The following is a 15,232-nucleotide window of genomic DNA, read 5'->3' on the forward strand; positions in this document are numbered from 1 at the left end:
AAAAAAAAGAAGACTACTTTACCGAAAATTAAAACTCAAGCAAGCTTTTCCCTGTAGTTCCCCAGGATGTCCATCTCCCCTGGAATAACTTGCTTTTCTTTGACAGGTGGAACTCTCTGGTCAGGCTTCCTGCTCGATGCTCCTCCTAGAGCAGCACAGTGCAACCAAATCAGCATTGGAGAAACAAGTCCTTAGCGTACCACACTGGCCAAATTCCTGTGCTACCACTGGCATGCAGTGACTTGTGTCAATATGCTTATCGTTAAACTCAGTTGAATAATTGAAGCATAATGTCTAGTCTAATTTTTTTTTAAATCGGAATTTTTCAGTTTCACAGATTTGTATCTTAACTGTTTTTGTCTGGAGCTGTTTTGCACTTAATTTATATAGTTTAAGGATGTATTAAGCCTTAGAGATTCAGGATGTTCTTTTGATTCCCAGAATCTTGCAATAGCACTCTTCTGTGGGCATGCTGTTCTGTTTTGCAATCCCTGATCTCTGAGTAACACCACTCCCATGCCCCAGCCCATCCCCCCACCCCCCCCAAAAAAAACCCCAACCAGCCAAAGAATGAGCTGGTTTTATTTAGTGTATTTGCTTTGTTATCATTGCAGATTTTTTGTTTTAAACAATGATGCTGGCCTTCTGGAGTACTTTGTGAATGAGCAGTCAAGACATCTAAAGCCCAGGGGTACCCTGCAGCTAGCTGGAGCTGTAATTTCACCCAGTGATGAAGACTCTCACACCTTTACAGTCAATGCAGCCAGTGGGGAGCAGTATAAACTAAGAGGTAGGACCTAGATTCTTGGGCAGGGGATTCTTCCACTAGAGGACACTCCTGGCCGTCACCTGTGGCTGCTCTGCTGGGCCTGGCTGTGTGGCCAAAGTGAGAGAGCTTGTTAGGCAGACTGCTGCAGTGAGCGTTATGTGTGAAACTTTCATCCAACCCTTCAGTTAGGAACCGTTCTTCTTTATGGATGGTTCCATACTCTTTGGGTTTGATGACTTCCAGAAGTCTGTGAACTTAAGATGTGTAGAATAGGGTTTAACCTTCATGTATCGTGCCCTTAAACTGTACTGATTCAGAGTTTTCTAAGTCATTGTAGGTGACAGTACAGTGTTGATGCTTGCACGGAACTACATTATTCCTAATGTTCAATATGTTAGCCTTCTTGTGACGGTTACAGAAGCCCATTCTCTGATTTTGCAGGCTACGGAAATCTGGGCTAATATCTTACAGTATTTCTTCCCTTGAAGACTTGCTGTCGTTGTCTAATTCAGGGTACCTTACCCTAATTGCAGGAAAATGTGTCATGTTGTTAGATTAAAGTGTGTGTGAGGGGAGTTATTGTTTGTTGAAGTTATTTCTGTGTCACACAGTAATTTAAAAAAAGTACATGCCATTTATGTTGAACTTTAGTTAATGTTATAACTAATTACTGGTCAGCTGAGCAAGTTTTAGAAGAAGAAAAATACTTTGTACTGCTAAAGTCTTCTGTCTATTTTAAAGAATTAAGCAGCCTTTTGACGATACTTCAAAATATCTTCATGTACGTAATCATTTTGGTTTGCTTTCATTAGCTACTGATGCTAAAGAACGGCAGCACTGGGTTAGCAGGCTACAGATATGCACACAGCATCACACGGAAGCTATTGGAAAGGTATAGTATAACTGATATTTTCGTGGGCAAAAATAATTTAGGCTGGTGGTAGAAGTAGTTCCAAATACATCTATCCTGTTATCTAAGACAAATACTACAGAAGGGCCTGTGGTTGGGCTTGATGCTTAAATCAAGAAAGTTTTCTGGGTAATAGCTGACTTGTAATAGAAATATGCTTTAGGAATGACAGAAAGTGAAGTTAGTTTGCCTCTGAAGAGCTGAATGGCCCTCACTGAGCAGGTGCTGATGAGCTGGTGTTTGAACAGGAGGCAGAGCTAGAAGATTAGAGTATTAGCCCAGTATTTTCCAGTGGTTTTGCATTTTTTTAATGGATAAGGAAACAGGTTTTCAGTGTTATTGAAGCCCTTCCATTCTGGGAGCTTTCCTTGTATTTTAATCTTTTTTCTTAAAACCACTCAACAGCCCACAAATACCTTTAGGGTGAATTCCCATGTTTGAGAAGCAAGTCCTCACCACTGTTATCTGAGGGCTGTTGCTTCCATTTGCTAACCATGTGGTGGCTGTGAATACAGTGTATTTTATAGAACCTCCTGATTACCATAACACCTCTTCTGATACTTGAATAAAACCTTGCTTTTAAGATAAGATCAACATCTTGTAGCTGACTTTGTTGTAAGAGGTAAGTTCAATGAATAGTTCTAAACAAAATCCCATTCTCTTAAAAGTGAGCTGTATCCTTGCAGGATCTGTTAAAGTCAGTTTCTAGTACTGTTGCAGATCAAGGGCTGATTTTCAAGTCAGAGAAGTGATACATATTGATCAATGTAATTTCACAGATTGTTCATAATTAGACTACAAAACACGGCAACTGTCAGCAGATAGTGCAAAATATTTATTTAGCAGTTGCTACTGATACGTTATTAGGGCTTTGACATCTGTCCTTGCTGTATAAAAAATTGAGGATTAATCTGTTCTGCTGTATCTTCAAATTAGAATATTTGCTGGTTATTAGGAATTAATTGTAAAAGTTTCTCAATATGCTTATTTATTCACTAGAACAACCCTCCTCTGAAATCTCGCAGCTTCTCCCTTGCATCCCAAGGAAGTGCCAACTCTCCTGGTGTGCAACGAAGACCCAGTCAAAATGCAGTTTCCTTTTTCAATGTTGGACATCACAGACTGCCAGCTGGAAAAAGAGTTCCTATTATGCAGCCAGATCACCTTGTAGATGTTAGAGAGGTTTGTATGCCTTAAATTATCTTAGTCTTTTGAAAGAGCGGTTCCTATTATTTGTAGGATTGTGGAGAGTCTTAGTTGGATATATCATCAATACCACGTCCTAAGCATTATTGCGTAGCTGTGTGAGGATAAGTAACTTGCCTCAGTTAATTGTAGAAGTATGTGGTGTACGTTCTATGATTTTTTTCATACTCAGCAAGCATATCCTGATGCTCAAGGTAGAATTTTGCATGTTCTCATTCTTGCAAGTCCTAGCACTACAAGTCGCAAGGGAATACCCTTAAGGAAGTACAACATCCTGTACTATGATACTATTATATCATACACTGTTTTCTTCCTGTGTCAAGATATACAAGAATTGACTAATCTGTACTTGTATCTCCTATGACTAAGGAGAAATTAGTCATGGTTGATGTTTAAGAATACTAATACCACTTTCTGGTATGCTAATTCACGTAGACAAATTGTCTAGGGATGGATGTGATTGAGAAGAGAGCAAAATAAAATGAGCAATTCAGAAGTATGCTTTTTATCACTACACATTTGTGTGTACTGTATTTTGGAAAAAAAAAAAGAGGAAATACCTTTCCATATTGACTGTCAGGATGGACTGACCACTGGTTGATTTAACTTGTGAATATTTACAGGGTAGATCATGCAAATCTAAAGCTAATACTAAACCAAAATTCACTGCTGAATTACAAACCTGTGTTACTTAGTAGTAGTATTGATATTAATGAATATCTAAATGTTAGCAGTGTAATTAGTGTAGTGATATATATTTCATGGCAAAAATAAGTTGCTAATGGAGGGCTTTTTGATTTAGCAAATAAGGATCTGGGAAGCGTGAATAGTTAGAAATTGAACTTAGACAAACCGGGACCGAAGAGTGCTCTGTATTGTGTCACTAACCTTAAAGTGTGTGGCTGAGCATTGTGGTAGGTTCATCGGTGGGAAGCTGTAAACGGGTATTGAAAATACTTTCTCTGGTATGGTATGCTGCCACCATTATTGTTCCTTGATTTAAATCAAGTGCTGTGGCATAATTAATCAGTAAGCTAGATGAGGTCTGTCTCTTTAGACCTTAGAATCTGTGAATTTCTCTGTCCACAGCAGACTGTTTTTGCAGATGTCTTGCAAAATGGTAACTGCTGCCATCCTGTTTATATCCTCTAATAACAGTAAAGTCTCCTGGAGTGCTAATGCAAAGGCATGTGAAGTCCTGTCAGGTACCCAAGACAACTTCAGCTGCCATCCTGTGGCTTCCATTTTTTATGAGCTGGTTCATCTGCTTTATCCTCTGAAAGAGTTTTTCTTCCCAATATATTTTAAAACTGAAGGTATATAGGTGGTTGCCTTTCAGCTTGATTCACCAAGCTACATCTTTCTTGTGATAAACTTACTAGTGTGGTACAACAATTGCAACATGGTAAACTTAAATAGTATTTGTACTTTCCTACCTATTGCATGAAACCAGCAGCAATACAGAATATGGCATTAATATTTACAGAATTCATGCTTATAGCTCTCTTAGCAGTTTTTATTTTATCTGTTGTTGTAATTCTGTGTTTGAGAAGCTATTCTGTTCACATGAGGTAATGTTTCAGAAATGGCTTTTTAACATTTTAACTTTTCAGATGGCAATATGGCATTCAAAATTTGAGGGAGGAAAGAAGAGTGGTTGCTGGAGCACTGAAGCAGTGGCTTGCATCCTCTAATTGGGATTCTCACTGGGAGGGAAATATAGTGGAATGGTTTTTCATAGCGTTGCAAAGAGCACAGAAAACTATTCATGTTCTTTTGATTGTTGAGTTTGGTGACACAGCGTGATTATTTATCAATTTAAAAATTTTTGACCTGTTCAGATGAAGAATCCTCAGTAATGGTAGCTTTTCTGAATGTCAAAGTTGGTTTGCTTACCTTTTTGAAGATAAAATACTTGTTAAATACAATGCCTACTTTTTTAACTATATCTAAAAAAAATACTTAAAAGGGCAGGTGTATGCCAGTTACACGTGAGCATAATACAGCTTGAATACTTGTAAATGCAGTTTGCGAAGCTGTGGGAAGAGCAGCTTCTCTTTCAAAAGATCTGCTGCATGGTGATCTCTTAATTTTCCTGTGAATTACACTGTAGCAGGTTCTTCTGTGAGTCTCTTTCCCTCCTACCTAGCCTTGTTCTTGGCCAAGTATATGTCACGCTGGTGATTTGGGTACCTTGTAAAACAGGAGGTCTAAGAGGATCTTTATGCTGACTTGCACTAAATGTGGGTGCATGTTTGCGAAGTGAGAACTATAGCCTGTGTACTTCTGACAGATTTCTGAGTTTGTAATCACTGTGCTTTTGCACTTTTAAATTTTTTTTAATTATCTTTTTTTTTTAACAAATCTGAGTATATTAGCAGGAAAAAGCTTAGGACTGTTCAAGGTACATTCTTTGAAAGGGGAGATGTGCCTATTTGAATGCTCGGTGTAATATGACTTGTCCTGTTGTCTGGCCTGAGGTGCTTGGAATGAGGTGCTTGGGTGTTACCACAGAGCAAATTACTAAGAGTGAAAATCACCAGAAGGATTACAGTGATTTGTCAATTAATTATCTGTGTCTGTCCTTTCTTTCTTTTTTTTAAACCCAGCAGAGTTTTTCAAAGCATTGGGAAACAACATGCACACAAAGACTTATATCGCATTTATGACTGAAAGAAAATAAGACACACGTTCTGATAGCAACTGATGTGTTTACATAGGCAAGGCTATATAACTGTTTTACTAGCTTTCTGCCCTGTCGCTCTTGGGACATGCTAAGGCTGACTGTGCACAGTTAACTCCACTCCCAGAGAGCCAATGCTCAGTAAATTCACACCATAGCATGCTATGTAGCCAAGCCCTAAAATGTTCCAAACACCACATACCGTGAACTTGGATGAATACATATTGCCTAAGTATTTATTGCATAAAACCATAAAAGCAGTTCCTGGAAGGGATTGCAGGCAAAGGTACTTAAAAAAAAAAAAAAAATCACTAAGATACTGCTAGGATTGGTAAATTAAAAAACTAAGCAGTGCCATAGCAGTTATACGCATGAGTGCATCTCAGATTCTTTAAATAAATTCTTCTGCTCTGCTAAATCTATCTGTTCTTACATTGAACTTAACTGCCAGAACATGTAATGATCGCAGAGTAGCACTATCCAGTTACATTAATGCCTTTTGTTGTACCTCCCCAAAGAAGGGACTAGCATGTGTAGAAGCTTGCCTTCATCCCCATGATTCAAAATCAGGCAATATTATGCTTCTGTGAGTACAAGGAGGAAAGTGTGTGGGTTTTTGGAAGACCACAGCGTGCTGCTTGATGGCTGGTGTGCTTTGCTGCTATACCTCTTGCAGGCAAATGTGCTGTTGCAGGTTCTGTGATGTAGGTGTGCTCTGTGTCAGAAGGAAGGAGGAAAGGAGCTTGGGAGAAGGGGGATACCGACACCAGGAAATCTGTAATTTTAACAAATAATGAAGGGGAAAATCCTGCTGCTGCTGCTTCCCCCCCCACAAAGTAAACAGTGAGATGGTGATCCTAAGCGTGATGGCAGTACAGACAATAAATGGGAATCCTGTTTCGGCCAAACTTGAGAGGTACAGGTTGTTTCCTTTAAGGTGCTGGATCTCTTCTTGTAGGGAGTGAAAAGGTCTTGATACCCTTGGATATTACCTCATAGATCCTCTTTCAGGCTGTGCAGAGCACAGAGCTTAACTATTCCTTACACAGAGCATGTGAGGTGTTTTCCCCCCATCCCTATCAACGAAGCATGAAAGTGTTTGATACTTACTACAGCAAGTGTCATGTTCAAATTCCTCTTTGGTTTTTTTTTTTTTTAAGTTACTTTTATATTCTTTTGCTCCTTAGTAAGGTGCCATGTATCGCCATGGGAATTTCATCATGCATTCAATGACTCTTTAGTACTTTTTTTAAATGTAGCTACAGTTAACTACATAATCTATTACCTTTTAGTTTTATTATTGTCATAAAATCATTTGGGATCCTCTGTGTGCACAGCTAAACATGTACCACGCAACACACTTGCATTGCCTGATAAATGACTGTTTTGTTTGACAGATGATGTCTCAGGCTGAGGGCCAGCAGAGAGACTTGATAAGGAGCATAGAATGCCTTCCTGTCTCCGGTCACCTTACATCCTTGGATCAAGACCTATTAATGCTGAAAGCAACTTCCATGGCAACCATGAACTGCTTAAATGACTGTTTCCACATTCTTCAGTTACAACATGCCTCTCAGCAAAAGGGATCCTTACCAGCAGGTGGGTATAGATGCTCACAAAGAGCAGAACCCTATAACAAACATGAATCCTCTCTTTTTTGCAAAAATACTTGTTGCAGCAAATCCACTTTCACGTGGGTAGAGAAAACAGCTGGCTGCCTGGTTTCTTGTGACTTCTAGAGTCTAACTTGCTGGTTGTTGGGTGGAACTCCTGTACATATCATTTGGGGTTTTTAAAATTGTTTTCTCTGTTCTATGAAGAAGCCTCTGGCAGCAGCTGTATAAATGTAACATTTAGTTGTTGGGAGCATCTCCCAACAGGATAAAGTATGTAAGGCACCACAATAAGAAAGCTGCCATTGGGGTGTAACTGGCTGCTCAGGAACATAAGTGTGGAAGGGGACTATTATGAGATTGCAGATTCTAGGATGTGTGGTGTCCAGTACAGCTCTGTCAAATGTCATGCTTTTTGTACACACTAAATACCTATTATAAGCACTTACATGTGTGTAGCTTTCATTTCTAGTTAAGCATTAAAATATGAAGCTTTACATTTGCACAGTTTATTATTAATACTGTTTATATATCAGTGTTCTTATTTTGAGTTAGCCCATGTTTTAGACTAGGATGTTAAGTGTTGCATTCCATTCTGAGGCCAGAACAGACTTGTAAGCAAAAGCAAATTGGTGAAAGGTAAACAAACAAAGGTCTCTTTTCATAAACAACCAAACCTGCCCAACAAACAACCCCCCACCCGCCCAAACCCCACTGCTAATGTGTGTGGAATAACATGCATTCACAGACAGCAGACAAATATGTTGCTCTGTCTGCACAATTGATTGCTTCCACGAAAGCAGGTGCTTACCAGAATCGTTCCACCTAATTTGTGTGCAACCCGTGGAACTGAATGTGTGCTTTCCTGCTTGTAAATTCTGTTGCATCTTACTGTGATTTTTTTCATGTATTTACTTTGTGGCTTTTTGTGAGCAAAAAGCTTTTGAGGATTCTCAAATGCTTCTCTTGTACAACAGATATGGTAGATATTATAAGTAGGTAATAAAATAAACTCATAAGTTGTCCCTTACCTTATCTTTCCCATATTCCTATCATATTTGTGGCACTTACTGACCAGTGCATATTATTTCGGAGCTGCAGTTTAGCATCTAAGATAAAAAAGATGTTGTATAAAAGCATTAAAACTACGTAAAAGTAGTTTGTGATTTTTAAATCACCACAGGCATTGAAAAAGCGTATGTGAATAGGATGAATTAGCTTTTTTTGCTGTATTTCAGTTCAAATTTCTTCTTAAAAACTGCATGGCACCTCTCCAAGTCTTTGGCTGAAATCCAAAGTTACTGACACTGAAAGACCTCTTCCTATTCCCTATGAAATTTTTTAAACTATTGATGCACAACTGTGGGAGATGCAGATCAGAAGTCTTTTTGTTTTGGCATTTTCACATGTGTGCTGCTAAGGTGGTTTTGGTGTGTGGGTTTTGGTTTTTTTATTTTTTTTTTTTGACCCATTACTGTGTCTGGGGAATTAGGGCCCAGTGAGCACCACCATAATAACTTATGAAGATTGGGGGTTTTTGAGTGCTTTTGTTGGTTTTTAAATTTTTAAACCATGCAGGTAGAAGCTCAATTCACCTGACTGCTATTCAGTCGGTATCTGCCTGTAAATAGCCAAATCTAAAAACATTGCTTGAAGATATTCAAATCTTGAATATTTCTGGTGATATTGTAGAGAGAAGGATGGAGAAGTGAGGAGCATGAGATTGGATGATGCATTACTGGGGCCAGGGTTAAAAACAGACCGTTAAAGGAATATGTGTGCCTTTCTGCAGCCTTTCACTCTCCCACTGGCATGGCCTTTCTAGACCACTGTAATACATTTGTTCCTTTCAAGGATGGCGAAGAAGTTTTCTTTTAAGTCTATTAAGCTTAGATTTCTCCCCCATGCTCAGCAGGGGTACTTTCCTTCTGGTTCAGGTGGTGGAGTCCTTTTGTTAGGCTTCAGAAGTTAATATAGAAAGGAAGAGGGTTGTGGCTCAATTAAAATGCTGCAAGAAACACTTCCATATTTATGTGCAGGAAAATATAAAATGATGCAGGGAAGAAATCTTGAACACACTGTTCTATCTAATAAAATATATTCAAGCACTATTTAATCTTCCTAAGGTCCTAAAGGCAGGTCAGTGTACTTCCGCTAGATATGAGTGAGGTGCAGCAAGAAGTGATGATGAAGAGGACATTTGTCTAACAGAACATAAATTTAAACACAAAGTGGAAAAAAGTGTTTTCAGGTCTGGTAAAGTGGCACTTGACTGCTAAGGGTGTGTTGGACAAGTGCTTGTCACACTTAAAAAAAACAAGGACTAGAAATTGTGTCAGAGTGCCAGTTTGCTATAAATTGTTCAAAGAAAACAACCCCAGAAGAGCAAAAATACTGCCTGAACTGCGTCAAGGTATACTATAGCCCAGACTTAAAGATGAACAGGAAAGTTGCAGCTATTGACTTGAATCTAGGGAAAATTAGAAGTGGTGAAATAATGTACTGAATTAAAAAAAAAAAAAGTACTTCATTATCATAAAGGTGAATTGCAACAACAGTTTGCAACTCGTGAAGAAAAACATTGAAAGTGAAGACTATAGACTCTGAGAGGTCTGTGTTGTAGCAGATGGGAAGTGCTGGCAACTGCATTAAAAAATGGGCAAAGACTTTTAAGGGAGGAGGAGATCATAAGTAAAGAGAATAGCTTGTGCTGCCTGAAAGAGTTGAGAGCAGATTTGAACATGATCTTTCAGCTGAAGAGAAATATTAATGTGGTATTCCTGTCCACTCACAAAGATTAAAATACAACTGGTAGCTCAAATCACTTTAACTTTCTGCTGTTAAATTACAGGAGTTTTTTTAAAACAGAACTTATTATTATAAGTTTATTTTAGAAGTAGCTGATAGGGAGTATAAAAGGCTCCTTGTTAAATTCAGGCTAATATGAAGGTATTGAGTGTGGATTAAATGCAGCCTAGAACATGCGATTAGAGATTATTGTGTTTAAAAGTTACAGCTCCGAAAGCAGGTACTGTTCATGAAGAGGTTTTAAAGAAGAGTAAAACCTTTTTGAAAAGTTAAGTGTGACAGTGACGCTCTGAGCATCTTATTTTTTTTTTTTTACTACTTTGAAACTTCTGTTTAAATAGCTTAAACTGCTGAGGGATTCTCATTTCTCTCTATGTAATGGATTAATGATTAATAGACTTGCTGAAAATAAACTGACTTGCTGGGGAAAAGTTGTCTAGTCCCATTAGTAAAGCTGGACTTTTTTCCTGCCCCAGTATTCTCCCAGTGGAAATGCTGCAGTTTATCTGAGTTAAGCTTACTTTGCCTGTTGTGGTTGAGGATGTGACCTAGTTCCAGGTAACAGATGTCTAGAAATAAAACATTGTATATAGTATAAGAAGAGACAAGAGCTGCCTCAGTGTAGGTTCCTATGGACAGAAACTGCTGTGTGGTGGTAGAAATCCAGACTTCCTAACGATTTCTGTGTTTGTCACCCAGCCAACGTGGTTTGTCAGTTTGTGCATTCTTCAGTAAAAACCGTTTGAACTCACCTGTATATTTATTAGCCTTTGAAAAAGAACGGAACATTTGTATTATTAATGAGGAACCCGATCTGTTCTGATAAATTAGCTGGGAGTAACTAGAGATGCTGGAATCATTGAGTGGGTAATAGCTTTCCAAGCCCTGCAGCATTTTTTTCTTTGAGCAATTATTATTTATTCAGCAGTGTGTGCTTGCCACCTTTGCAGCAGAGAGAAGACAAGTACCCTCTCCAGAGAAAACACTGGCAACAGAACTTTTTCTGCTTTAGCTCTTTCTAGTCTAGAGCTGAGCCGGGTTTGAGAAGCTGAAAAGTGGTAGGCTTTGGGGGTTTTTTTGGTACCAGTTAAAGAAAATTGTAAGGGTTACTTAACATTCCCGTGATACTGGGTTCTTCCTGTAGTGTCTGATTACGCCTTTCATGACACCAACTAGTTTCTCCAGTCCAAGTTGCATGTATTACAGCTCGCCAATCGCAGTGTTTGTGCTAATGATCACTGAAGGTGGTGTCTCATTGCACCACCTTTGTTTAGTGGCTGCTGAAGAGATTGGCTGCAGGAGGAATTGGCTGCTTTCAGCTTATTCTTTAAAAAAATAGCTCTTTTGTGAAAAGTGCTATTTACTGACCTTCCAGAGGATGAGCAAGTTTCAGCGCAAACTTTCTTTTGCTTCAGGAACGACGATCAGTTGGTTGGAACCGAAGATATCTCTGGCAAACCACTTCAAAAATGGAGCGGCTCAGAATTTCCCAGCAGGGATAAACAAGCCAGCGTCTGTCAGAGAAGAGCAGTCCATTGCAGAGCCCTGCCAGCTAACAAGGGTAAGGTAATGTGAACATCCCATTTCTGTGGGGAATTATTTTGAGGAATATCTCTAAGTGATTCAATCGTATTCTGTGAAAATAATTTAATGACAATTCTTCTCATACTTTTTGATTAGCTGTGTTGGAGGAAGAGTTAGTGCAGCTGCAGTAAATGAAACTTTCTACCCTGCTTTTTTGATGAATTTTTGCTGCTTTCTGTAACTAGCTGTCAAGTGGAGGGAACCAACTGGGATGGAAATGCAAGGTGTTTTTACAGTATTCCCTTCCATTTTGATCTAAAACAACTGGAAACTGAAGTGCAAAAAACCTAACTGGAATTAATGATACTCTCAAAATGGGCCCAAGAAGTGCTGCCTAAGTAGAAGAGATACAAAAATGCCTGTCTCCAGCTATTAAATCTCCCTCTCTTTCTTTTCTAGCTCTTGCTGTGTCTGTTTTTCTTAATCTGAGTAACTCTCATCACTTCACTTCAGGATGGCTTAACGTATTTGAAATACAGCTACAGTCTGTATCATTATAACTGTCAAAGTTGATTTGAAGTGCAAAATACTAAAGTAAAAAACCAGCAGGGATTATGATAAAGAATATGTTTTCCTAACTAAGCTAGAAAATCATAATTACATTCCTTTTATACTAGTTGGCTTCACACAGTTGTTTGGATGAGATTGTATCCCCGTGAAAAGATAATGTGCTGTTGTATGTCTCTGCAACAGCACTGTGCTATCTTACAGCAAAAATGAAATGGAAAAGATTTTTTCAATTGCTGTAGTTTATAGATTTTTTTTTTTAAAAGGATCTGAATAGTTGCTGTTAAGGTAAAAAAAAGAAAAAATGAATCAAACCTGGAGCTTTCAAATACATCACTTAATTTCTTCCTTCTGATAATTGAGTTACAGTTCAAATGCTTCATATATATCATTGTCTGTATTTGGGATATGACTAATCTTATCACTCCCCTTAGCTGTTTTCAGCTCCCTTATTTGTGATAGCAGAGCAGCGTAGCATCCTTGGAAAGGAGTCACCCGTGATACCACAGTTTTTGTCAGGGCTCAAGACCTGCATGAGGCTTGGCCCCCTGTGTTTCGTGGTTGAGGGTTCAAAAATTTGCCTTGAGCCAGGGCAGCTGGTCCAGGACAAAGGGTTTTGCTCAGGCAGACATATATTGCTGCCCTCCTGTGGCATTCAGCACCATCTCCCCTCTGTAACTGCCTCCCTCCAGCTGTTTGCCCCGGGAGGATGTAGCTGAGGATACCTGGGAATGCTGGGATGCTAGGAATGCCACCATCTCTTCTGCATGAAGTGTTCAACTTTTTGCTTGCAGGGTGGTGGTTGTTAAAATGGTGCTAATATTTCTGCTAGTCTGTCTGGGGTGCTTTAGTTACACTAACAGGCAGTGAGTGTGTGTGGTGTGTGTATATGTCTGTTTGTTGTTGTTTTTATAAAAGTACTCCAAGTTACTCCTCCTTTTTCCTTTACTATTACCTACTGGCACTAGCAGCAACGTTGCTAATGCTTGTGAAGACTAGCCTGTTGATATGTTAATTGCCCGTCATCGGGCGTGACAGCAAGCAAGTAACTAGGAACTATCATTTGCTACAGCCCTTGGAGTAATGGTGGCAACACTGGAAAGCCTGAAGTAGTGTGGAGGTGGAGGGGTGTTACTGAGGTGGTTGGAATTTCTGCTAGCATTTGCTTTGCTATTTTTGTGTATGTGTTAGGTACTTGCCATTCTGTTAGCTCACAAACCTTACAAGAAAACAGGTCATATTTGTTTTTAAGCTTCCCGCCCCAACCTGAGTGAGAGATGGTGAGAAATCTTAGCCTGAATCCTGTAGATTAAATCTGCACTGAGTTATCTTAATGTTGCTTTAAATTCATCAGCTGTTGTTTATCTTCGGGGTAGATTCCACTGTGTAGTTCTCTGCAGGGGTTTGTTCAGTATTTTTTTTCATATGTGGACAGTTAAATACAATATGAAGTCCTCTTTGGATATTGTCTGGGCAGTCACATCTTTGAGCTGATGTTTATGGCTCTTATCCCAGGAACCTGAAGAAATAAATCCAGATGAGGAGCTGGAGGATATCTGTGATGATAAAGAAGATGATCTAGGAGCAGTAGAAGAACAGCGCAGTGTTATCTTACATCTCTTATCTCAGCTGAAACTTGGCATGGACTTAACAAGAGTAAGTAATTGAAGTGTCAAGACTGGCTGCAATAAAAGTGGAGTGTGATTTTTAAACTCAAATCCTGTATTGAACAATATTGAGTTTAATATGAAATTATGGCCTCTAGCAACTTCAGGTCCCAAGATCCGATGTCCCAGGACATTGCAGGTTTTAAGTGAAACATGCTAAAGGAGTGGATTTTCTTTAACGCAACTGGCCATATCTTTTGTATTACATCTTTGTGTTTACAGGAAAGCCAACAAAAACATAGTAGAAAAGGCCTGTTTCCTCTCCTGTGTTTGCACCTTCCTCTTTTCATGCCATTTTCTAGAGCCTTCTCATATTTTTGTCTTTCTGCTTTCCTTTCATGATCTTTTTTTCTCCCTTGATAATGCTTTTACACAAAACTCACAGAACCCTGCACTTGCATTCATGCTGCTTCTGAAAAGAAGTTTTCTTTTGGTTCCCCATTATCTATCCTCAGATGTCTGTTTACACCTCTGTATCCTATTCTCATTTCTGTGTTTGCTCACAGTTATAGCAAGCAGGAACAAAGATATAACGGAGAGAAGTGGGTTTGACACTTCAGCACAGAGCTCAAAAGCAAGCAGCTTTGAAAAATTAATGCTCAGCTGCTACTAGGTAACTTGGGCAGCAACTCCAGGAAAATTGGGCTGCTACCTGCTTATGTTCAATTCACTCCTGTAAAGACTTCTTAACCATAAGCACTAGATACTTTTAAAGAAAAATTGGATTTCAGTGGATGGAATGTGGAAAATACAGTCTTTTTTGGAGTTACAGATTGTAACTTTTTTTTTCAAGCACTAGCAACTTGGCCAGTAGAAACACTTGTATTGTGGAGCTTATATTTCACAATTTGAGGGGAAAAAAGGTGGTATGAACAGGCCCTGCTGCCTGTGGGTCAAACTTAAACCCCTGATGCTTAATCAGGAATTCATCAACTCACTTCACTTATATTTTAGACTGGATTTGGTTTATCTTTTTCTCTCAGTTGGAACAAACTGTCAAATCGTGTCCCAGTTGTGACTTCTGGCTGTGTGTGTAGAATTGTCTTTAGTTCAGAGCGGGTAAAGTGTTGAAATGCAACAAGCCTGACTTCAAAACCGGTAATTAAGTTGTTAGAATCGCATTTGCCTTAAATATCAGGGTACTGAAGTGAAAAACAACTTTAATATTCCGGGTTGTTGTTGCAACAACATGGCAAGTGTATTCACCTTAACTTGTATACCTATTAAAGAGTCTTATGTCTGTGCTATATCTCTTTGAATGCAGCTGATTTAAATGGACCGTCTTGATCTCATGGTTGAGACAACCTGTGTTGCTCTTTACAACAGTTACGTGAGGTTAGTTGCCACTACAAGGAAAGAAAAGGTTGATGATACCTAAGCTTCTGACTCTACACTATTGCTCTTGGCCCAGCAAAGGACAGGACTGCTGTTTTTCATAGAGGTGAATATAACTGGGAAAGTATAAGGTCCTTTGCTCAGAGGTAC

The 15,232-nt window shown here is 39.0% G+C and overlaps 1 protein-coding gene across 4 annotated transcripts in view; it reads left to right on the forward strand.

Moving 5' to 3' along the window:
- OSBPL11 (oxysterol binding protein like 11) overlaps positions 1-15,232 on the forward strand; it is a 58,425-nt gene that overhangs the window by 30,689 nt on the left and 12,504 nt on the right. For all 4 annotated transcript variants that reach the window (XM_075092970.1, XM_075092969.1, XM_075092972.1 and 1 more), the window contains 6 exons: positions 615-790; positions 1,582-1,661; positions 2,679-2,861; positions 6,966-7,167; positions 11,405-11,550; positions 13,596-13,736. In XM_075092970.1, coding sequence (XP_074949071.1) covers positions 615-790; positions 1,582-1,661; positions 2,679-2,861; positions 6,966-7,167; positions 11,405-11,550; positions 13,596-13,736 — 928 coding nt within the window. The remainder of the gene's footprint in view (positions 1-614; positions 791-1,581; positions 1,662-2,678; positions 2,862-6,965; positions 7,168-11,404; positions 11,551-13,595; positions 13,737-15,232) is intronic.

The sequence above is a fragment of the Phalacrocorax aristotelis genome, chromosome 5 (genome assembly GCF_949628215.1).
Source record: "Phalacrocorax aristotelis chromosome 5, bGulAri2.1, whole genome shotgun sequence".
In the NCBI taxonomy this organism is placed as follows: Eukaryota; Metazoa; Chordata; class Aves; order Suliformes; family Phalacrocoracidae; genus Phalacrocorax; species Phalacrocorax aristotelis.